Raw genomic sequence first — 27083 nt, forward strand, 5'->3', positions numbered from 1 at the left:
GCTAGCAATTGAAAAAAACAACTTTCAAATTTTGCCATTTTGCTCAAACCTTCACGATCATATAAAGTAATAATACAAATGATAAATAATAATATAAATAACAAATTAATAACAAGCTGTAAATGGATTAATACAAATGCAAATTGCACAAATCTTTACAATAATACAAACTGGAATAATCATGCATCAGCCTGTCAGAGTTATTCTTTGGCACACAGCTGCATTAAGTCACACAAACACTAAATTCTCGCCTGTACACTTTGTGTATCATAAAAGCAAGCTATAGCACCCAAACTGCTCGCTTTATCGCTAAAGCAGCACCAAAGTAAATATATTTAATGACCCTGTGACTTCTCTGTAGGAAATAAAAACACAGTTTGGATATGGGCTGTTATGGAAAATGTGTTTTGCGACAGGCTGACGGTGCTAAAACAGATGCAAACGGTCGATGCGTTCGGCGGCATGCATATGCAGCAGGGGCATCCATCTTTGGCCATTTCATCTCAATGGCCCTTTAAAATGGCCTGCTGACATTGTTCTGATGATATTAATAAAAGAGCGCGAAGTGAAGAGCACCACGGCGGGCGAAGGTGGCCATAAATATTAATAGAGTAGAACTGTGAGGAGCTCGCAGCATAAGTGGCCTCTTTATTATTTTTTTGGGCTCTCCTGTGATTTATCATCATTCCTGAAATGAGGCGCATTTATGGTGTGAGGAGAAAGTGTGATGCCCACAGTGATGTTACACGCATGTAGCGCCACTTTACACAGGAGAGAGAGAGAGAGAGAGAGAGAGAGGGAGGGTGGAGGAAGATGGCGAAGAGAAAGGGTTCAGATCCCGACAAACGGTTGGTTTAACAAAGTGCCAAAAGACTTCATACAACTTTATTTCAGCTAATGACTGTAAATGAGAGCGTGGTTTATTAGATCATAAAATTGTTCATTCAGGCTTGAAAGCAAACGCACAATCGGCTGACAAGCATGTAGAAGTGTGCATATCTCTGACACATCCACATACACGCCTACCAGCATACAATAAATCATGGACAATGGACATGCCAAGACTAATTATGACTAACCCAAAATATTAATAGTAATAACAATTACATGCAAATATACAGTGGTGGCCAAAATTATTAGAACACTAGTATTTTCACTAACTAAAATGGTTTTAAGTCAGCTGTAGTGTGTCAGTTTACATTTCCAAACATTCATTTTGCCATTAATTGTAATAATCCAGTTATTAGAGTTTTTTGTCTGACAACATCCAGAGATCTGATCTGATCATCATCCAGTCTGTCTGGAATGACGTGAAGAAACAGAACAAACTGAGACAGACTAAATCCAGAAGAACTGTGGCAACATCTCCAAGATGGTTCAAGAAACCTACCTGCAAAGCTGCAGTACTGTTAAAAGTTTTGCTGTAAAATGAGGATGTCATAAATAGATTTTCTTTATCAATTAACTTCTATTAAGTAAATTAAATCAACATTTGGTGTGAGCATCCTTTCCGTTTAAAGTGGCTTTTGCCCTTGATGCACTTGCGCATAGTTTTTTCTGTTAGCTTTGCAGGTTTCTTGAAGCATCTTGGAGACGTTGCCACAGTTCTTCTGGATTTAGTCTGTCTCAGTTTGTTCTGTTTCTTCACGTCATTCCAGACAGACTGATGATGATGAGATCAGATCTCTGTGTGGAACACTGGCTGTTGTCAGACTCCTTGTGCAAACAAACGTCTCACTGGATTATTACAATTAATGGCGAAATGAATGTTTGGAAATGTAAACTGACATTTCCTACTGACACACTACAGCAAAACATAGAAATAACTGACTTGAAACCATTTTTTAGCTGGTAAAAATACTAATCTTCTAATAATTTTGGCCACCACTGTATACGTATAATATGATGTATATACATTCTTTTTACTTATAATTTAGATTTAGATTTAGCAAATTAGCTTTTGATGCCAATACCATGGTACATTGCTGTATGCTACAGTACTGAATGACTATCATGCTCACATACTACCTTGGTACATGTCCACAAACATGATTTTACCTTGGCAAACAGACAAAATAACTAAATAAAATACATAATAAAATAAAATAAAAATGCCGCAATATGTAGGTAAATATAGTACAAATTTATACTTCAAATTTACTTTAAATAATACTATGGTACCTCATAACTTGTATTATATAGAAATACTATGACACTTTCATATGCACCATATTATTAAATGATCTATTTCTGTCTCTCTCTATATATGTACTGTTTTATGCTACCACATTGCCCTCCTATAGCAATCATCTATTATTTATGTCAAATTGCTTTGTGTCTAGGTCTGTCATTGATCAAAACCCCAAAGATGTGCAAGAGTTTCACTGCCGTGTGTTGAATGCAGGGCCATACTGCAGTTTCTGTGTGTGTGCGTGCGTGTGTGTGTGTTTAATGGTCTGGGACTGAGTAGTGTCCGAACGAACTCTGTCTAAGATCGACTCCCTCATCACTCCACGGTAATGCTGACCGAGGGAGAAATAGACCAACACTTTGTGTAATAGCTGTGCTGCCTATGCATATGATTACACACTGAATCATCACATACATCAATTTTCAGCAGGGCCGATCTATTTCACATAATATACTTGCACCTCCTAAGATCTCTTAGCATTGGAGCTCTGATCTGGAATCGGATAATGGCACTTACGCACTTCTGGCTTCATGTTAAAAAGCAAAACGGATCCAAAACCAGACTGAAGTATTTAATAAAAAGGTCATGCTGTGAACAGTCAAATCTACCTCCATCTTTTAGGGTTCTATGCAAATGAGTGATCCCAATGTTAGGAAAGTTTATTTTTAACAAGGTATTTTAACCGTTCAAGTGGTCATTTCAGCGTGGATTGTTTTATACTGGATTATACTCAATAAGCAAGGATACCTAATTCACCTGCAAAAACATTAGCTAATAATAACAAAGAATGTTTTCAAATAATTCTTAAATAATTCATATATCAACAAATATATGACAGAAAGGAAGTAATTTAAGCAATTCTTAACTATCAAAAATGAATTGTAATGGTGGAAACATAACTGTTTTTCAAGAAAACATGACTAAAGAACTGCACAGAGTCTCTGAAGTGGCATTTACAGAAAATGTGAACTTGAACTTTTTGTACATAAACTGGACATTTTACTCTTTTAGTAAAATTTTCCACATTATAATTGCTTTTCAGGAAAAAGAAAAAGAGGGACTACATGATAAACAGACCACAAACTAAAATAAAATATAAAAAATTTAAAAAATAAATAATAAAATAAAAAATTAATTCAATTAAGTTTATGACCCCTTTAAAGATGAACAAGTCAGTGCTTCCACATTAATACCTTGAAATACAAGACAGAAATTGCTATTAAAAGGGGCTGATGCATGCCAGCTTATGGAATATTGCTATGAATATTTCAGTGCTGTTAAATTTAAGGATTTCAAAGAGACCCATTTTAATATCGATTTATGGTGCTACAACATTCTATTTAACAGGCTGAAAAGAAAACCCACAACGCATCAGTTTCTGCTTCCATATTCCAAAGAGCTACTTTACAGCCTATACAATTCCGATATGAAAACGTACCATAAACCATAAATCGTTTACCTGTTACTGTTGCCCTCTGTAATCCAAGCCAAACGACCTTAAGCACTGACATTGTAATGTGTTCTCCGTAATGTTGCAGTTGAGTGGATTTTGTAAGATTACAGAAAAGACCTGGCAACCTCTGCGCTTTAAGCTAAATCCTCTATACAGTTGGTTGTGTAGGTGTCTTGGCGTGGGAGTAATCACCCTTTGCCTTCATAAACATAACATATTAGCTTAACGGCGTAGTGCGGCACACGAGGCAGGGTTGTGACAGTATTAAAGAGGAATAATTACAAACTAGCCCGGATTGCAGTATAAAGTGTCATTTGAAGCCACTCTCTGAGCGAATGAAGTGCCCTTTTCACTGTAATTGTTGCACCATGGGACATATGCTAATGCTATTTATGAGAAGGTGATCTAACAGGTAACGGGATTCGCTGCAGAAATTAAACTTATTTTAATATGGTAATGTAGTGACATTTGAACCGCCCTTAAATTTCCCGGCACAAATCACTGCAGATTTCTCTAATATTTAATAGCGACAATGCACAACAACAAGCAATTAAAAACAAGAGTGAGAATGCAGAAAACAAGCACATTTAACACAGGCCACACTGATAGCGAGCAAAAGCGTCATACTTTCACAATTAACACCAACAACCACTATTGCTCTGTTCCAAAACCTAGTCAACTGCCTACAGAGACAGCATTTTAAGGCACCACAGAAGCTCAACAGATGCTGCCTTATAAGATTCCTTGCTTTTAACCAATCCTTGATGCATCCTGTCGCCAATTCCAGTCCGATCAATTTTTTTCAATTATCTCATTATGCATTTAGGGATTTTAGTCATAATATTCACTATTATTCATCTTGCATCTGCAATTTCATTTATTTATTTTTATTTATTATTATTATTTTCAGCATATATTAGCACACTACCATTATCATGGTGTAAACCTTCATATTCATAATTTTTTTCATTTATATATATTTTATGCATTTATATGCTGATAATAATTATGATTCTTCTTGCGATATCAATCTTATCGCTATTTTGGATTTATTTCACTGAGATCGCAACACTGAAAATCATGATACGTTCAATGCAATAAAAATCTCAATTATTAATATACTTATATTTTTATTCAATATTGTGCTATTTTACTCAATACTGTGTTATTTTTAGACTCATTAGAGTAAATTCTCCTAAAATAAGTTATGTCTCACATTCTGTGAGCTAAAGTATGAGTTTTTATTCATTTATTTATTTACTTATATTTTCTGCATATATACAGCACTCCAAATCAGTCCGTTGTTTTATACAGCAGGTGGCTAAGTAGGCAGCAAGACAGCTTACTAGGTTTGGGAACAGAGCTTGTATTTAATCACTAATACAAACAAATCAAGATGATAGTTTCCGTGCATGGGCCAAAATGTGAATTACAAAAACCAACTAAAAATATTGGAAATAAATAAAGAAAAGCATACAACATGACACAAATGGGATCAAATAAAAGAAAATGGTGTGCGAATGGGCTCAGGATGTGTACTGTGGCTAGAATTAAACATACAATACCCCACACTTAGAGTTCTCCAGGTGTGGATTTCTCTAGCGGACGTAGCCCAGAGGAGGAGAAATAAAAGACAGGGTATGAGTCTAGAGGTTAAGTAACATACGCGCGCACACGCACACACACACACACACGCACGCACACACGCACACACACACACACACGCACACACATCACCTTTTCATACTTCACAGCATATAATACAGCATCTGAGGGTTTCCCGTGTGGTAGGCCAAACTGTGAGTGTATGTACTGCACTGCATGCAACTCATTGAGCTTTGACTCTAGCTGAAATGGAGAAGCTTGAGTGAGCGGGTGAGTGCCGAGATTGAAATGTTACACTGTCCCATGCCTCATATAGAAATGTTTCAGCACATTATACATCAGTCTACCTTAAAAATACACTATAGCCAGTATACATATGACATTGCCATGTGAGATTAGTTTTGAATGATCAAGAACATGTCTGGGTCACATTTCACCCTTTAAGCATAAGAAATAAAGACCATTCAAGAACAGAAGATGACAATTAAGCACATTTTCATGTGCTTAATTGTTAATTGTTAGAAAAATGTTAATATATAAATATACATAAAATATATATGGTCAGTAGTAGTGTGCTAATGTGTGCTGAATTTAATTTAAAAAGCAATGGATTGCAGTATTTAAAAATGCAATGACAATCAATTGAGAATAATGAGAATTATCTAGACATGTTACGGTAATGAGAATTTGAGGGGAAAAGTTATTTTTTTGTCATGAAATAATGCCACAATAGCAAACAATAGACTTTTATTTATTAAAATACTTTGATTTTAGGTTTTAATGTGACTTAGACATGTTCTTAACAGTTCTTCTGAGACAAAACCTACAAGTTTTAAGGCAAAATATGACCTGTTGTACATAACAGGCGGCATACAGAAATGTGAAATAGCACATTAGACTTCATGGAGTGCTATGACCAGCGCATGTTCCTTTCAGGTCGAGCAAATCTCCTGTGTCTCAGTGCAAGAAGGCAGCCACAATTCCACTTTTAAGAGATATGCGAGCCATCCATTATTAATTACAATCTATCCTAGGCCTGGTCAAAGTCGCCTGCGGGGACATTTTATTACCAAGAAGTAAAACATCAATTTGCCATTAGACTCAGCTTGTCCACTCCATTCATCCTTGTATTATTAGTTTAAAAATGAAGTCCATCTCTCCTGCCTTTAAAAAGAAACATGCTTTACACGAGCTCTGAGAGATAAAAAAGCATAGCTTATGAGCTTGCAAGCATTTTTGATGCCACAGAAATAATTCATGGTGACTGAAAGACATGTAAAACGCTGCAATTCATGAGACATCATCGTCTGACTTAAGTGCTGGTGTCAGTGGCTAAAATATGAATGATCAAAAGAAGTTGAGGGATGAGCAATTTTGTCTTTTCCTGTTTGTGTCTAACTACAGTGCAGACATCTAGAATCATAACAAATTGAATTTCTGAGTTCTCTAATGCTTAAAATGTACAATTCTAGTGCCCTAGACTAGAGTATGTTCCAAACCCTATTGAGCTGCTTCCCTAAACAGCTGAATATTTACTCATAATTCAACACAATATACTTGAAAACAGAAAGTGTGCTCTACCTGTATGTACTGATATGAGTTTTTAAACCAAAAATTTGAATACAAAAAATGTAAAATCTAATTTAAATAAAATAAATAGTATTTATTAAATTATTTATATTATTTATTATATTAAAAGTACTTTATTGAAATAAAATAAACATTATTTATTAATTAAATTATTTTTATTTTAAAATAAATTTATATTTAAACTGCAATTTTTAACCGCAAAAGCAAAGTTTGTCAAGACTTTTTTTTTTGTTTAATGCGTTGAAGTTTGAACGTTTATGGGCCTTAAAGAGAAAACAACAGATAAAATGATAGCAACAAAACAATGACCAATTCTATTCAAATGCACATTCATGCACTGACAATTTAAATCTAATTTAAATCAAATTTTGCACAATACTGAATTATATACTAGTCTTTCACGGAAAGGTAAAACTACTTTTAAAATGTACTAAAAATATTTCATCCAATATGTGCATGCAATTGGATGTTGCTAACTCAGCAACATAAACATAAATATAAGCTCACTAGGGTTGGAAACACAATGCTACAGTATGGTGGTGTCTAAATGCATGCATTATAGCCGTAAAGTTTTCAAACCAACGGCAGAGTGAGCTATTTGCGTGAATCCAGACTTGAGGAACTCTTGTATTTGCACATAACTTCTGCCGCTATGACTCCCACACATCAGAAAAATGACAAAACGCGCAAGCTATTATTATAATATTCAAGCCTCAAGTTTCTGCCTTATGAATAGCAGAAGTGCCCTTCCTCCATCGACTGTGGAAGATGAACACCTACTAAGGCCATTCATGGCTAACCTTTTGATTCCCACTCTTGTAATAGCGAGATCTATCATTAAGTTTCAATTCACGCTGCTCCAGACAGTGACGCATTTACAATGGTGCTGTCAAGCTCTCCTTTACAATTCATGGTAATTAGAGCTTATTGATTTAGCTGGCGGTTTTAACCACTATTGTATTTCGGACTGTGGCTTACATGGGCAATGTGCCGTTCACTCTAAGGTCCCTGTTATCACCTTGCCCTTCTGAACAATCAAACGGGTTAAAAAAACTAATGAAAAACTCCTAGCTTTAGGTTCACATGCATAATGACGTGGTCAGCTTAATCAGCTATTTGAAGAAAGCAGCATGAGTGCGAATGAAGAACAGGAATAGTGCTTCACAGTGGGGTTTGAGTGTGATGTATAGGCTATTCACTGTTGTCCTTCTAATGTTACACAATGCTGTCACGGTTCAGGGTGCCTTCCCGGCTCCTCTTGCTGTCTGTGTTGTCCTGTTAGGTTCCCCTACTCCCTTATATATCCCTACTTTCCCATTCCTCGTTGTGAGTAGATTGTTTTATCCTTGCTAGTGTTCTGTGTGAGATTCACGCTTCTTTATCTGACCCTCTGTTCCCTTGTGCTGCAGGACTCGTAGCACGGAGATCCAGCAGCTTGTATGGTCCGCAGACGCTGCCGGCCAGCTCTGGAATCTCCGCTTCCCTAAGCAGCTGTTAAATATTGTTTAAGTTATTTTGTGTTTTGTGGCGAGAAATAAAGTTTCTCCATTCTCTACTTTGCATCTGAGTCCTCTATCACTCATACCCTGACAAACGTAACACAAATTGTTAAATGATTTCAAAGGAATTCTCATCAGCTCTTCAAGAAGTAATCCATGTTTTTAGACGTTAAAATTAGAGCTGGGCAACAATTAATCGCATCCAAAATAAAAGTTTTTGTGTACATAATATATGTGTGTGTACTGTGTATATTTTATGTATATACAGTATAAATACACACACATGCATGTATATATCTAAGAAACATATCTTAGGTATTTATATTAAATATATTTAGATATAATATAAATTATATGAATATAAATATATACATGTAAACATTTTCAAAATACATACTGGATGTGTGTGTCCTTTTATATATACATAATAAATATACACAACACACACACATATTATGTACACAATAACTTTTATTTTGGATGCGATTAATCATTGCCCAGCTCTAGTTAAAATACTTTTTCTTGTCGTAGTTTAATGTGCAGAGATTGATGGAAAAAAAGAATGCAGCAGACTGTCCCATTCTGACATACTTTACTAGGACTTACAGCATCAATATACTGTATATACCTCAATTGGCTCTTTGGAATGCAGAAAGTGTGCCTAACTACAATGTGCATCTGGCCTATAGTTATAATGCTCTTCTCCATAATTTGATGAATTACTGCTGTCATGACCAATACAATTTTTACAATAAAATTCTATTTACCTCCAGGATTCTGTGGTCACTAAAAGCACAATGTTAAGGGTATCAGGAAAATAGTCTAAATATTTGTGAAGCATACAGTAGAAAGCAGTTGGCAAGAAAAAACAAAAGAAAAAAAATAACTTGTGACTTGTTTACATTCTCAAACTAGTATATCATGAATGTAGCACACTACATCTAATATGTCAAATGAGCCATATAATGCCAATATATATTAAAAATAATTCCATTTAATAATGAAATAAAGACAGACGCATATAACACGCAAAAAGCTATTTCACACAATATTTGATCAAATTAATTTAAAATATTTGAAAAATAGAAACAGTTCTTTATTAAATACCTATAAGGTCAATATAGTGCCATATATTACCAATTATTCAATTTAATAATGCAAATTGAAACTTGCATCTAACATGCATAAACCTATTTGATGAAAAATTACTTAAATTTTTAAAAACAGAAATTTATTAGTAAATATCTAAGGCTAATTGAATGTCAATTCATTATTATTATTTTGCACATGTACTGAAAATTAGCTGAAAAACTTTTCAAACAGAAAACGGTTATTATTAGATATCTATATGTTGAGAAAAGACTGCAGATAGATTTTGTAACCGACACATGGGAACTTACACAAGTGCAGAAATTATGGCTGAAACATTGTTCTTCCACGGATAGGATCTTTTAAACCCCATCCCTTCTACCTCAAACTCTAGATTTGGCTTCAATTTAAAGAGTTCAAGCCTTAAATGGCAGGTGAGACAAACACCCCCATAATTCATGCCTAGACTAAATAAACTGTTACAGACAGACACTAGAGGAACGATCTATGAGAAGCGAGAGCATGGTGTGCGGTAGGGACGGCAGAGACACTATGGGAAGAGGTGGGCTCTTGTAAGGCACAATGACATGAGGAGGTGTGTTGGGGGGTGGGCGGTAAAGTTGGTGAGAGGAAGTGATGTAATGAAAGAAAGCCAGTGTGCATGTTTCACCAGAAGACACAAAAGCTGATTATGTCAAAAGCAATGCTAACTAACACCCTCAAATTCCTCTGAAAAGAAAAGTGCCTCAGCTACTGTATATTCAAATATGAGCAACTGCATATACATACATTCTATTACTCATTGTGATATTAAGCTAAAAGCGTGTGTGTGTGTGTGTTTGTGTAAGCAGTACCTGCGTTTGAAGGTGAGGAGAACGCCCAGGAGAATGATGACAAACATGAGGATTCCCGCAATGACGCCTGCCATCTTTACAGTGCTGTCCACCTGTTTTTCAGGCTCTATGTCATTGGAATTCTGGGTAGAAGCACCTTTAAAGCAACAAGTACATCACAAAGAAGAGAAAGGGCATTTAACTAAGACAGGAACTGTAGAGAAAGGCTCTACGGTAACACATAAAACAAACAAACAGAAGAATCAAATGAAAACACAAACAGAAAGTACATACAAGCACATCTCACGTTCTCACACTTTCATACAATACATACAACCAGTCCAAAGACAGAAAACGAAAGACACACGCATTCAAAATCAAATTAAATGCATTTAAATTCAGACAAAACAAATGCACAAGTGACATTGATCATTACTGTGTGGCGGGTTTATGGCAAAGGGGAATCGTTTATTGAATGGTATTAATTAACAGGCAACAGACAAAAAAAAAAGACCTAAAGGAGCTTTTCAAATACTGGATCACTGTGGTGAAATGAAACACTTTAGAGCCTTTGGATTCTGGGTTAGAGAATGCAAAAAAAACAAAAGACAATTCAGCGCAAGGAATGCAGGCATGAAATATGAATACAAGAAAAAAGAGGATGAAGGCAGAGATTCATGCAGATGTATGTGTGTGCATATGTTTGTTGCATACTTGCATGCACGGCATCTTGCGGGACGTTTTGTTGACAATATATTGTTATTGTAATATCTGTATAAAATCTGTACGACCATGCATGACTTTTAGAAAATGCTGTTCAGATTAGCGTGGCTCCACACCGAACAGCTCATCTACCTTCATCAGGCATGTAATTCTACTGGGAAATTGCCATTATTTCTATGAAAGAACGTCAGCTGTTTGTTGTTGTCATATTTCACTGTTGAAAACATCATAATCATCTTTGCATTTTATTTTCAAAGCCTGAACTAAATGAAACATATTCCACCATATAAGAATCTACATAAATCCTAATGATATGATATGAAAACGAAAGTTTGCATAGACTTAAATATACATGTAGATATAGCCTAAATAAATAGTTGCATAATATATACAGATACACAAACCTGCATGCAAGCATGTAATCCCTGTGTTGAGTGATTAAACTATTATGTTGTTATATTTACCTCTGCTTCGCCTTTAAGAGAATGTTTTAACCTGCCAGTGTGACATCTTTAACAATCTGTTGCACATTAACGCATTGATATCTTAATGTGGGAGGTTTGCTTTCATGTAAGCTCAATAATTTGATTTATTCATTTCCCTCAAACTGTACAGTTCTTTTAAGCATGAGCAAACATTCGACATTAAACGTACAGGCATTTCTGGAACTGTATATTGAAGAGCTAAACCTTCAAAGCAAAAACAAAACAGTATTTGTGTCTTGTTTTTCAGTACAAAAAATGTGTGTATAACATATACACACACAAGAAAGTATTTTTTTTTTACTCATTCAAGATTCAGTAACTGAAAAAAGTGTTACTGTTTAATGCAGTTTTGCTTATCAAGGTGCTCTACGGACGTTCAGATAGGAACATGATAAAAACTATGTATATGTTCTGACAGTGATTTCATCGCATCAGCGATCAGAAGTCATTCATTTCCAATAGGTTTGCAATCTAAAGTGACATAAGCAAACCCCTAAAAGACATCTGAGACTTTGAAAACATTTAACTTTAGTTTATTTTGACCAAATCTCTGCTAACCTTGCTAGTCTTTGGAGTGTTTTCCAGCCAAACACATTTTGGCTCCATCTACAGCTGTCAGAACGTGAAGGGAGTGCTATAGATGGTCTATGTGGATGGACTGTGTGTTCTCCTTTGACTCTATCAACGTAGTAACTGAACTCCATGTCCTCCAGTCTGCTCTGATCTGATTGGGTTCAACAGTTTATGATTCACACACACAAACACACTCACACTCACACACACCATGATGGGGTTCTTTCAGTCTATTTTCTGATATCATCCTCCAAGACAGCACTATCTTCACGACAATACAACAATATTAATCTTGACCAACCAATTGACTCATTTTACTGACCCTTTAGAACAGAAAATCACTTTTCTTAGAGCTCTATATGGCAGCATGTACACCTAAGAATTGACCAGATGATTTTTTTGTATGCACATTTAAAATTTACTGGCACAAAAATGACCAGTTTAAATCTGTGTCTAATAAAATGCCATCAGTAAGGAAAATGTCTCCCTTTTGACCAGCAATAGCAAGCAGTAAATCATGGTTTTGATGATGTGTTTTAAAGACTATTTGATGCATTCACAAATAAAGGCTCTTTACTGGCTTCTACGGTTCCACGAAGAACCATTCAAATTCATAATTAATTCCTCAGATTATAAAAATGCTTTTCACACTAAGAAAATCACAGTTCTTTAAAGAACTATTCACTGAAAGGTTCTTTGAAGAACCAAAAATGCTTCTTTTATGGCATCACTATGAAAACATTTTAATTAATTTAAATTTTTAAATCTTTAAAGGTGGAAAATGATTCTTTAGATTTTTTTTTAAATGTTCTTCACACTAGGAAATATTCTTTTAATGTTCATTGAAAGGTTCTTTGGAACAAAAATGCTTCAAACTACAGCTTTAAACAATGATTTTACAACAGTTAATTTCATATGTACCACCCACAACCTAATAAAATGGTTAGAAAGTGATTCAAAGTGCTTGTGTCTGTATCATTATGACATTAATATTGGTTCTAACACTCATATGAATCATAAGGATCTTAGCAATCATAGGTCAGCAATCCTTTAAAAGCTGTGCTATTTTTCATTTACCATAAAATGTTAAGTAAAATAATACAGAAACACATTCTGCCCTTGATTACAGAAGCACTGTACATTTCCCTTCACCCACGAGCCCTGCTTGTATGCCCAATAAAATATGCGAGTATGCAAATCCTTTTATTTTGAGGGGGTAAAATTAAGTATCAAAGAGGAATTATTATCACAGCCCATAATATTAAAATTTAATCCCTTCCATATACGGGGCGGGGGGCGTTGGAGTGGGTGAGTTTTGCCATTTTAATTGCTGGCATTTTCGATACTCTGTGTGGTTCTGTTAGCGTGTGAAACGGTACTTTTGTATAACTTTATTTAAAGCAGGTCTGTAGGCTGAGGGATTATGCAAAGGTTTATAGGGGTGAATATCGCTCCTGACATCTCTATTGCCATTGTTCTGCAGCTGACAGGATTACGGATGCGTCATAGGATGCATCTAACAGGATTATAATCTCAGATGGACTGGGATTAAGCCAGGCAGCCATATAAACAACCCATGATGCTAATATCTCAAAAAAGCGTCCCCTTTCAGCAAATACAGAGAGGTTAATGGGTGGATGAGGTTAATGGGTCTTGAGCATTTTGTTAAATTCCGGATGGGAGTATTGAGAAACAAAGGTATTTGTGTAAACTGACAATTGATTGTAAACTCAAAATTGTACATACATAATGCATCATGTCTTTTGTTTGTTATTGGAACTGTTGGGATAATGCCGCAAACACAACTAGGTTTTGCTTTTTATTGCATGGTGAATATTACTGGGCCGAAAAAGTGTCTGGAAAAGCCATCTGAATTTCATTGCATAGAATTAAAATATCACAAAATATCAATCCAAGTTACATCTGCAATTAAATAATGTTATTTATTAATGCAATTTGTAGTTAAGTACTGAGCAAAAATCCAATGTTTTTTATTTATGCTCTTTCTTTACAATAAACCCACCATTAATATGCTAATTAGTACAATGACATTCATTGCATATTCAAGTTTCAAGTGTCGAATGACTTTTTGGGGCCACTGTACACTCAAATTCAACTCTTAAAATATAATTATGATCCTTATAACTGTATGTCAAAATATGTATTTAAAACGTAAAATGACGACAGCTTTAATCTGCTTTATTCAGACGATTAGGCATTGGAACGGTTCACTAGCTGGCTAAAAGTCGGCTATCTCCTGTGCAATGCAGATATCCAGAAATTTGTGAATTCAGTCAGGGCAATTGAACATATTGTATATGACTGTAGAGTGAAATTGAAAGCAAAGAAACGTGGACCTTACTGCACTGGAATTAAAGAGCTGACACCTGTGCGTGTATGTGTGTGTGTATATGTATTAGAGCTTGATATCTGATTTCAACAGCAAAATCCTTCAATATAATTAATATTAGGAATAAATTAAGTATAATATGAACATACAATAAACAAATATATCAATTAAGTACTCTGTTCTTCCACACACATTGTATATGTGCACAGGAACACATATCTAGAATAGTGAACACACACAAGCATACACATGCTGGCAAACACACTCACATGCGTGTGCACATGCACACACACACACACACACCGGTTAGGCTGGCAGGGTCAGAGTGTATGACTGGGGTCATGTTAGGTGAAGTGGTCACTTGCACATGTAAGGGGGTGAAGTGTAAGGCAACATTACTTTATGCTCACATTTTGCTCAGAAACTTATTAAGCTCTACTGTAAAATATCTTTTGCATATCCAAACCTTAATTAAGTAATAGTCTGAGTGGAATGAAAATGAATGAATTTACTCCAGAACATAAGAGTAATAGCAGGGCTGAGTTATAGAGCTCAAGTAAAAATAAAAATAAATAATATAAAATTCATACACAAAATTTTAATTTATATACATTTTTTTAAAAAATAAGAAGTACATAAGGATTTTTTCCTTATTAACAACAGATCATTAAAGTAAGATTATGTAATTTCCAAGCAGGCAATTTTCTTTAAAAGAGGATAATTGATATTAATTATGGATTCAGTTTTTCAGAGCATAACAAGGTCATGAGCAAAACTATCATAGAGAGGGGATATCTGTTGTTTTTAAACATATGAAATATTAATAATAATACGATCATTTAAGACATGTGGGTGGCACTGTACATTCTCAGGGTCCCACATTACAATAGTGTCAATGGAGTCAATGAGAACCAGCTAGACTTTTTAGTGAACCACACATGCAAAAAATGCATTAAGATGCAGATGGAGAGAAGCAGAATAAAGGAACAAGATAAAAAAAAAAAAAAAAAAAAAAGTAGAGAAGGAAACAACAGCAGAAGAAATGCATATGGGTGGAAAGAACAAAGAAAGAAAGAAAAGTTTGACTATGGTATAATATTCACCTTCACTGGGAATGACAAGTATGTAGGGCGTGGTATTTTGTCCCCTACCTATTACCACTAACACAAGGTTTTACGTTCCAGGCCGGCATGCATGAGAGAAAAGAAGGAAAGAAAAAATAGTCTAAAGAATTATGCTTTCAACTCAATCATCTGAGCTTCCTTCGAGCGAGTAACATTTGGCTGGAAAGGAAACTGAAATGTGTAGGATACAACATGTAGGCTATTTCACATGGGACAATTAATATTACTCCAGAATCATCTAGTGGAACTGACAGAGTAAGCATAGGAATTAAGAAAATTTCATATGAATGCAAATATTTTGCAAATAAGTTGAGGCCTTGTGTGGCTTTAAAAAATTGCTCTATTCTGAGTCTCCAATTGTATGAAAACTGAAAAAACAAACAAAACAAAAAAAAACGGGGGAATGCACTAAGACTGAATTGCGTCTGCTGTCGTTTACATGCATTTGCACTGTTTTATCAACCAATTTAATAAAGGAATTATGCTAATTAGGTAACTGTGCTAATGACACTACAAAATTTGTGCTGAATTCAAAATCGCATGTAACAATTCCCCAGCTTGCATGCGGGTTCAGAGTGCTAGAATGTGGAGAATGCATTTTGGCATACTTAACTTGTATAATAAAGTTCTACCACTGCAATCCAAACATTGAAAAAGGAATAGTTCACCCAAAAATGAAAACTTGCTGAAAACGTACGCACATACAGACCATTTTAGATGCAGGTTCATAAGGAGAGATTTGGAGAAATCTTGTGAGGTGAAAAGCTGCATGTTTTGTTAAAAAAAAACAACAACAAACAAACAAAAAACATTAATTGATGGACTGGAGTGGTGTGGATTAATTGTGGATTATCGTGATGTTTTTATCAGCTGTTTGAACTCTCATTCTGACGGCACCCATTCACTGCAGAGGATCCATTGTTGAGCAAGTGATGTAATGCTACATTTCACCACATTTGTTCCAACAAACTCATCTATATCATCTAACTCATCTATATCTCAGATGGTGCGTACATTTTAATTTTTGGGTGAACTATTCCTTGAATCAATACGATACAGAAACTGCACTTGATCACTAGAAAATCTAGGCAAACATAACTTAATGATATTTCAGCACATGAGCTGGGTTTTATGAACAAGGCATGGCCTTAAATCAGTCTAATGCACACAGAAAAGAGACGTGTTTGGATTGAAATGATACAGCGTAGCACTATATCATTCTCATTAAACTAGTTTGCAATACCATGTGCAAAAAAAAATAAAAAATTAAAAATCACACAACCGTTTAGTGAATTCACCCCGTAATCTAAAGCTATTAAAAACACCAACATTAAAAAGGCAAGGAAAGGCTGAGACTCTCAAATGTTTGTATCCAAGGCATCAAAAAGTGTAAAGCATGTCTTTCTAAAGCAGAAACACAAAAGTAATTGGTTTTTACAATCATAATAAGAACCCAACTCAGGACGGATCTATCTGGGATATGAAAGGAAAACAGGCCATGACCAAAAGAAAAGAAAAAAAAGCCAGACATGGAGCAAAATAAAATGAGTTCAGCAAAACAAACAAACAGGTGTGTGCAGAAGCAAGCTTATTGAATAAGATGGAGAAAAAGGAATGAAAGAAAACTGGAAAAGAAAGAATGGAGAAGAAAAAAAAAATGAGTCTGTAGCGCTGCGCTGCTATAGTATCTCTTTATCTGTGATGTCCATTAAATAATAGAAAGTCTCCTGTGATTGCTCTGTTCCTGGAAGTGATTATGTAAAAGGGTCTTTTTACGGAGAGAAGGGGAAATGAAATGGAGCAAAAGAAACTGAACAGAATTGTTGGCCAGAGGCAGATAATCATGCAGGTAAAATAAAATGGGATTTCAGATTTTTCAATGAAACCAGGAGCACTAATCTCAGTCTGATGCAACTGAGCTTTGTCTGAATGTACAACTTAAATGAAAAGGCTTCGTCCTTTGTTTTTCTTTTTTGTACCTCATCATGCTTAGTAATGGGTTCCACTATAAAATCAAAGGTCTATTAAGAATACAGAGGAAATAACATTTCTAATATTACATCTGCTTAATTCCTACCAAAACATTAATTTATTGAATTTGATTGAGTGTTTTGGGCTACAGGGACTTAGAATTAGACAAAACTATCCAAATATCAACCCAGCCAAAGAACATTTCCAAACCAAGTCTCATCTGAACATTCAAAAGGAACAAGCAAATAAATCAATGAATAAATCAATTGTAAGTAATAATAAAATGTTTCATTCATACAAATCTAAAACTAAGTGAAACAATTCTCATACCTTTGGTAGCTAGTCGCACACAGTTGATTTTGGTTTCCTGGAAGAGGAGAGGAAAGTTTGTGTTTTAATTAAACGTCAAAACGACACTGGATTGAGGAACATTGTTTTTGTCAAGCTACAGTGATCTTAGTAATTGCAACACAATGAAGTGTGGGTTATTTTCATCATGAGGTGCATGACATTAAGAAACAGTTAATTATATAACAACATTTCTAATGATAGTGAAGGATTCAAAACAGAGAGAGGCCAACATTATAGTTCAGTTTTCCCACGCATGTAAAGTCATGACAGCCAAGTTAAGTAAATACATTTAAGGACATAAAATAATCATAACACATACAACATGATTTGATCCTTAAAAAATACTTCTGATGGTATTACCCAGTGAAACCATAAACCGTTCATTTGGACAACAAAACAGTATTCTATTCTATGCTATTCAAAAGTGCATATGGCTGCCTTTAGAATGCCAGTTATGATGATAAAAATCTCACTTGCATCCTCCGAATGACCGAGTGTGGCACGACAGGTGTTAATTAGTCGGCAGTTTGGGTGTGAAGTCTGCATGAAAGTTTAGAGCTCTGAGACAGGAAGCCAGATGCTACCATGTGTTTCTGTGAGCGTGTTTACAACAGCCACTTGTTTTGATTAGATCTGCTGTCCTTCTGCACCTCATCTTACCAGGCAAGTAAAATGAATGCCTATACATCGCAGGGTATTGAAAGGTTTTGCTAATAGCAATATTTCCGAAAGTTATATTGTACATCAGCTGCATTATACATCTGAAAAAGTGTCAGAATACATGGTGTAATCTCAGCGTTGCCACACGTGGCTCTATTGATTAGTTTTCAACATCCACAGAACTGCTGCACAAGTGTGTCAATTTTTAATCTGTTTCCCAGCCGCAAATATTTAGATCACCTCTCAAAAGAATAAACAAAGGTATTTCTGAACAAAATGCAAGTTTTAGTGATATTTCAATCATAAACAGTGCGCCAAAACATTGTAAAAACACTTAAAAGTGCCTTAACATATTTAAAACAGTAATATTAAAAGATCAAATTCAGTAATCACCACATTAATGATGCATAGTTTACACAGGCAAGCAGATGAGGCCGGGGATATGAACGCAGTCTGCTTAACGGTTCAGTGTTTTCCTTCTAATGGTTTTCTATGGGAAGCCATTTAATGCGAAACTTTGCACATTTCGTTTATATTCTGGCTTCATCTTCTTCCCTGTACAAAATATACATCATCAATAAGGTGTCGACTGAATCTCGCCTTTTAATTTCTGCGTTTTACTACATTATTACTTGATGCAATCTGTGTAAAAATAGCTGGCGGTCAGTGGAGCAAAGCTTCGTTTTGCCCGCCAGGTGGGCGTTCCTATAAGGGTGTGACATCACGTGAAATCTATCAATAGCAGAAATTATTTTCAGCAACTGTTTGAGAAGAATCTTACTAAGAAAGATAAACTGATAACATCACAGCAATGCAAGAATGAGCATTAACAAGACAGTTCACCCCCCCCCCCCCCAAAAAAAAAGACAATTCTGTCATTATCTTATTCACCTTCATGTCGTTTTAAACCTAATAAAACCTGAGAGGTTTCTTTCACTCCATTGAAAGTCCAGGTAACCAAAACTTAGAAGATTCTAAAAGGTCACAAAGGTGTCATTAAAACAAATCCATTTGAATCAAGCTGTTTAATTTGCTTTATATGATGAAAAGATTAATTGTATATGTTTATTTATATATAAGCACACATACATAGAGTCATCACATACGGTAAACACAGAACCTCAAACATGCTCTCTATTTATGTGTTAACCATTGTTTAGATATAACAGCTTAAATTAAACCTGTTCATCATATAAAGCAATTATATCACTTCACAAGACTCAAATCATATGGATTAGGATTTTCATATGGATTATTTACAACACGTGGACTTTCAATGGAGGGACAGAAAGCAATCAGGTTTCTTCAAAAATGTCTTAATTTGTGTTTCGAACATTAACCAACGTCTTATGGATTTGAAACGACATGAGAATGCGATAGCTAAATTTTCATTTTTGGGTGGACTATCCCTTTAAGTTGCGATGCACTGTCTGAGCATTCACACCTGTGTATGTGCACATTCCCAGAGTGTGCTTCTACCCTAATAAGTGCACTACAGGTTGAATTAGATAAAATCATCTGCTGAATGACAGCCTACTACTAAATAAACCCCACAAATGTTCTCAAACACACAGTTCTCAAAATTCACAGCTAATTTTTTTTTCTTTATTTTAGCACCACTCAACATCACTTTGCTGTATGCTGCATAAATCATTCAAATTAATCTGCCAACTGATTCTTTACAAGTTCAGAATGTTGCTACCAGAGGCGTGTCAACACAGACTAAAATATAGTTTGTTACCATGGTAAATACTTTATTTTTTTTGCCATTTTTGTTTTATTAGATGTCATTATAAGAGTAATGCATTGGAATAAATCGCATTGTGCATTGGAATAAATGCATTGATGATATAGCCAGTATGCATTTGCCAAAATGTTGCCTTGCAGTAGTTACGGTATTCTGGTTGGTTGCAAGGTGGTTATGCACTGGCCCATGTCAAAAGACTCAAGCATGGACAATATGGTTTTCTGACCCCCGATATATGGCCCCGGACCCTCATTCAATGTCAATTCAAAGTCTATGGGATGTATCGTCTGCCAGGTGAAAAACATAAGTTTGATTGCTTAGAAATGTAAAAGCACACCTCTCCTCAACACGACACTGGGACAGTTTAGGGGTTTTATTAAATGACTGACCCTAACAACAGTAATGAAGCTCAGCTTAGCAAGCACCACTAATAAATCAATCAGAAAATGTATTTCAAAGAGGCAATACAGACAGTCTCTCTCCTAGCATTTATATTATAACTCACTATACCTTTATCAGCGGCACTCTTCAGAAATATTAAAAATCCCCTTGGCAACACTTCATTGCACATATCAATTTGGCTCACAGCAATCAAAACCCATATGAGTTGCTCAAATACATCCAATGCTGATGAATGCAAACACAACAATGCCCTCGACTCACACTGTTGACAGTGAGAAATTAACCGTCAATGCAGTGGAAAAGGGCAGCCACTAACATGTGACCTCGCTGTCAGTGACGGTTTGATCTGATTGTGGCATTGAAGCAGGGGGTGGACTGACACAGCGAGGCAGAGAGGGGTCCATATGTGAGCGGACCATCTGTCCGTCACAGACTGCTATCGAACATGCAGGGTCAAAAACAAAAGTGGGTGAAAATAATATTGTTTGAATTTTATGAGGACTTTTGATGCAGACGAATGAAGGGAAGCAAATATACAAGCTACAAAAACAGGGAGGGAAGTCAAAAAGAGGCTATTAATTAAAAAGTACCAGTTTTAACTGGGCATGGTGGTATTTGAGGCCATGGTGTTCTAGCAGTACCTTACAGTATCAAGTAAATACCATGAAATATGTATAGGGTACTTATTCTGTACCACCATAGTAAGAGCTCACCTCCAAAGAAATGCGGGGCAGTAAAAAACACTGGCAGGACCATGGTACTTTTTGTTAATTTTTTGTAGGTGAATAAGGTGAGAAGACTAAAACCAACTAAACTAAACAACATGGTAAATTAATTTTAGTACCATGATACATAGCAAAATTCATTAACACTATTAACTATTTGCTTATTATTCCATTGGTCTGTCTGAATACTGGATTCTGATTGGCTGGCAGGTATGCAGTAAAACCGTTTAATGCGCAGGTAGTTCCAAGTCAGTTTAATCACCATTCCATATTAATGCGCTGCTTTAATTGATGCACACAAACCCACACACACAAAGAGGGAGGGAGAGAGTCGCAGATTGCGATTACACATAAACTTGTCGTCAATGAAAAATTTATTAACTCTTTTGTTTTCTCACAAATTGATTATTGCAATGCTCTCCATATTGGAGTGGCCAAATCTTGTCTTAACAAATTGCAATACTTGCAGAATTCAGCAGCTAGAATTTTAACTGGGGCTAGGGCTGGTGATCATATAACTCCTGTTTTGAAGATGTTACACTGGCTCCCGGTTAAATACCGTGTAGAGTTTTAAAATTCTAATGCTTACATACAAGGCTCTGCATGGTCTCACTCCAAAGTATTTGGCAGATCTTTTAACACCGTACACACCATCTCGCATTTTGCGATCGTCTCAGCATGGTCTCTTAGTTGTTCCTAAAACACGGCTGCGATCTAGGGAGGACAGGGCATTCTCAACGTATGCTCCAAAACTGTGTAATTCTCTGCCAGATGACATTAGGGATGCTAATTCTTCAGCTGTTTTTAAAACCTCTCTCAAAACTATGGAAAGCTAACGTGCCGTAACTGACGGAAATAACTGTAATTTTTACCCATTCGGTCAAATATTGCGCTGCAAAGAGCAATACTAGTTTTAACTTCTCTTAACTTGGCAAATGACCATGGAATAAGTGGGAAAATCAACGGCTTGCCGTGCATTAAAGGATTTTAAATGGAGGAGCACCTCAAAGAGGCAACCGCATGCATATTATTAGCATATTGGCTGTTTATTAATACTTCTAAAGCACATATTAATGCAATGCCTTATTCTGCATTGCTACATTTTTAATCCATTAACCCTAACTAAAACCAAAATATAACTACTACAACAACTACCTTACTTAATATCAATGAGCAGCAGATCAGGAGTTTATTGAGGGAAAAGTCTTAGTTAATAGTAAATATGTGTTCCCTAATCTATATGTTACTAAGTGTAAAATTCTGATTCACCATGGTACGGCTCCAGTACTGTTTGTAAGAGAAAAGGGTGAGAGGAAGGAGCTTAGGGCCAGTACTTCATTTCTGAGTGCAGTCGGAGTGTTGGGACTTGGGGAATGGAATAATAGGAGGGGGTCTCAACTGATGGGAAACATCCCTACAGGAAGTGACAGCTGAGCAATACTGTCTGCCCCTCCAGTCAAATAATTCACTGACAGACTGTCAAAGGCTTTTTACGATGTAATGAGGGAGAGAGGAAGACTGAAAAAGATGGAGAAAAAGGTATGAAAAAGAACAAGTCTTTACAGCTCAGGGAAAAGTGTGAGTAAAAATGAGAAAAGAGTCTTCATCTAAACATTTAACTTAAAGGATTAGTTCACTTCCAGAATAAAAAGTTCCTGATCATTTACTTACCCCTATGTCATCCAAAATGTTAATGTCTTTCTTTCTTCGGTTGAAAAGAAATTAAGGTTTTTGAGGAAAACAATCCAGGATTTTTCTCCATATAGTGGACTTCCATGGTGGCCAATGGGTTGAAGATCCACATTGCAGTTTCAATGCAGCTTCAAAGGGTTCTACATGATCCCAGCTGAGAAATAAGGGTCTTATCTAGCGAAACAATTGGCCATTTTCTAAAGAAAATTACAATTTAAATACTTTTTAACCACAAATGCTCGTCTTGCACTAATGTTTTCCTCAAAAACCTTAATTTCTTTTCGACTGAAGAAAGAAAGACATGAACATCTTGGATGACAAACACCGTGTCCTAACTACACGCAATGCGATGACACATAATAAAAGGTATCTTTTCCATGTTAATCTGAGTTTTTGTCCTAACTAGCCATGAAAAATTTCTATTTTAGAAATGGTTTCTATTTCCGTGATGTCGCAGCTGGAACAATAACATAAAAACTATATGACAGTAGATAATCTTAGGTGATTATGTGCTTTATTCAAAGTTAAACGTGTCTGATATGAGTTTAAATATCATTTTGTGTGACTTTATACTTTATAGCCATACTGAAAGCAACAATATATAGGCTACTTTACCTTAGATCTTGAAAATAAATTAAAGGAAACATATAAACTTAGTTAAACACAGTTAAAACTGTGAACTCAATGCGAACCAACAAGCGTATGCCGAAACAAAGATGGTATCAGTCACTCAGTATGTAAATTTATAGGGCTGCCCTCGACTAAGCATTTTTCTGGTAGACTAGTAGTCATTCATTTTAAGCATTAGTCGTCTAATCGCATGTTTATCAACACTGTAAAATAAAATCCGTAAAATTTACGGTAAGAAACTGGCAGCTGTGGTTATCAGAATTCTACCATAAAAAATACGGTAGCAACGTTTTAGGTTTTACGGTTTTAACTTAAATTTACAGTTAAATACCGTAATTTATTTAACTGATATAATCAGTTAAATAATATACCAACCTATAAAAGTACTGAAATCTGTTTTGTTCCTTTGAAATACACTGATAACCACCAAATGCAGGTGATGATGAGAAAGTCACATGATGAACCAAAGCCCATCACAAGCAACTTTTAAACAATAGAATATACAGAAGGTGCACAGTGTCATTCACACAAGCACTAAACACCATCATGGTGAGACTCGTTAAACTGAAATATGCTATAAACATTAATTTAACAACATTAGATGTAACATACAACCCTAATAAACATAACTGATAAGAAAAAACTAAGAAGAAACATAGTTATTTCAAAGAAAAAAACGTCAAATTCAAACAGAATTTGAAATGGAATGCAGGGAATTCTGGGAACGTCAGTTTACGGTTTTTCCCTGTAAATTTTACAGGAACTTTCCGTTAACCATGTAACAGGTTTTTATCGTAGCATTTTTACAGTTTTTTACCATTAAAATCACGATCATTTTTTACAGTGAATAAACCATTTAAATCCTTATAATGAGCCTTTAATTGCTTACATAGCCTACAAGCGCTCAAGCACACGTGTAAAGCTTGCTACAGTGCACCGGCGAAGTAATGATTATGAATGTGTCAGGGAAAAACAGTAAAGAGGCTGCATTAACATTTTAAATTCACTGATAAACAAGTGCTTTCTTTGTTTCGGCCGAAGTCAAGAGATGAAGTCGGTGACACTGACTCATCATCTCCGCAGTAGTGATGCGCCTGTATACATGTTTCATACATATTACATAATCTGAGAATATTTGTTTTCCATTTGAACTGGTTCATGTGAAAGTAGACATTTCTATAGATATATATTTCTTTATGTCTGTAAGGCAAGATATGAGTTTCGCACTCAAGTTCACAGAGACCGAGACGACAGAAAGCACATCTTGTTTGTCTTTAGTCTTTACATATTTGAAGGATGTATTTCTCTTATCTGTATGACCAAAAATTAAGGGCATTAATTTTAAGAGCATGTGACCACGTCTGCACCGGCGCCTCCATCTGTCCTGCAGTGAGCGCTACTGTCCAGCAACCACACTCCACACAGGCACTTGAATAGCGCACATTTCTCTAGGTTAACAATAGATTGAGCGGCCATGTTGCTAATACTTACATATTTCAGATGATAAGCCATATTTAAGGGTCGATGAATGATAGGCGAGCTTTTGGATGTCCTGCCCAATGTACTGTGTTACTATAGAACAGCCATTAACGAACTGTCCGTCACGAACTGCGTGACTTCGCCATGCAATTCGTGTGGGTATTTTTATTTCTGCAACTAATAAATTATGGTTGACCAAGCCTCTTCTGGTCGACTAACGATTAGTCGACTATTAGGGGGCATCCCTATAAATTTTATAATGTTATAAAGGTTTAATATTTATGAATTAGATCATAAACATTTAGTTGCGAGTGCAGTGTGCTTCCAGAGAGAGCCTGGCGACACACTTCTGATTGGCTGTGATATTTGATTGATTCTATTACCGTTAGCAGACTGCATATCAGTACTGGATTTTTACACTTTATAAAGAAAATGGTTGTCTGCGCAGCTGTGGAATGTTGAAGCAGCTGCTAAGGTATTCAGAGTTGTTCTATACAGTTGCTATGGTGGTTAGGATGTTCTGAAACTAAACAAAATAAAAAAAAGATGGCTGTTGTTGAGAAATGGAAAGATTGGGACATGCATGATAGTTTTGAAAGAAAGGGAAAGCAAAAATAAGCTAATAACTCTCCACAGACAAATCCAACCGACTGCAATTTACTAAGCTTAAGTGACAAGTTTTCATTGATGTGTTCAAAAAGAACACGGACTCTTATGACAAATGCCTAATGGTTAGCCAGAGAAATTAAAGAATATGGATTTCTTGTCACCGTTCAGCTTTTTGCCATGCCTGCTAGAGTTAATCCATATGACACCAGATTTACAGTCAATACGGTTTCTAGTTGGTCACTCACTCAATTCTGAAGCATGTTATGGATTAGTTAGCCATTACAGCAGTTATCTTGACACGCCTGCAGCAAATTTTGCTGATGACAACAGCTGCTGCAACCTCGGAAAACATATCTAACTATTAACTAGGTCAGTTTGTGTGAACACATTGATTTCTGCAAAGTTTGGGCCTCTAGAAGGAACAAATAACCACATATACGCTACAGACATAATCCATGATGAAACTTCTATTTATTAAAATGTATATATTTGTCAATCAGCTATTGCATGCCACACAAACAGGCTGATCAAAAACATTATTTCCATAACAAAAGCATGAAAGTGTTCAAAAAAAGTTTCTGCAGCGTTTTAAACAGATTGTGAAATGGATGCTTATAATTACGAATTATGAACGCAGGTTTGAATGATTACAACAACCTCCCGAGGTAATCATCTACACATAAGGGGCTCAGGAGGAAAAACGCTCCATTGAGAAGGAATAAAAGAAATGTACGGTACAAAATGACAAAAGAAAAGTGGCATCAGCCAGTCGTCTGGAGGTATTTGAGACAGAGGCGCTACTATTTCAGAAGACGCTGCTTTCGAGAGTAACACCTCCAGTCTGGTGAAGCATTAACAGGAGGTTTAGGCAAAATAAATTAAAACACAAAATAAAAAACTATGACACAATCTGCTTTTGCTTTCTATAGTGTTTTCATTCATACAGAGCACTCTGTTTTTCATGAAGAACAAAGGAAAGCATGACAGCTGACTGCAGCGTTAGGTGTAAATGAAGAAAGAAACGGCAAGAGATTCTCAAAAAAAGTGTGAAAGAAGTGCGAGATGCTCCAAAAACACTCCCGACCACCGCGAGAGAAATGCTTTGTCTCCAACCAAGAGTATCAATGCTATCAGACGCTGATGAACTGTACAGAACAACAGGAAGAGGGTGATACACAAATTAACCCGTGATTAAGGCTATTCCCATTTCATTTAGCAATTAATCATATGCATGAATATATGAATACTGCTTTAAGTATTACATTGCACTGACCAAATGAAAACTGTGCATTCAGTGTTTGA

The 27083-nt window shown here is 35.7% G+C and overlaps 1 protein-coding gene across 1 annotated transcript in view; it reads right to left on the reverse strand.

Annotated features, from left to right (window-relative positions):
• LOC306844805 (receptor-type tyrosine-protein phosphatase T-like) overlaps positions 1-27083 on the reverse strand; it is a gene marked incomplete at its 5' end in the record, with an annotated part of 223783 nt that overhangs the window by 61084 nt on the left and 135616 nt on the right. Inside the window, 4 exons of the mRNA XM_079377179.1 lie at positions 5210-5242; positions 10282-10417; positions 15495-15551; positions 17817-17853. Coding sequence (XP_079233305.1) covers positions 5210-5242; positions 10282-10417; positions 15495-15551; positions 17817-17853 — 263 coding nt within the window. The remainder of the gene's footprint in view (positions 1-5209; positions 5243-10281; positions 10418-15494; positions 15552-17816; positions 17854-27083) is intronic.

This window comes from Barbus barbus (assembly GCF_936440315.1).
Source record: "Barbus barbus genome assembly, chromosome: 25".
Classification (NCBI taxonomy): Eukaryota; Metazoa; Chordata; class Actinopteri; order Cypriniformes; family Cyprinidae; genus Barbus; species Barbus barbus.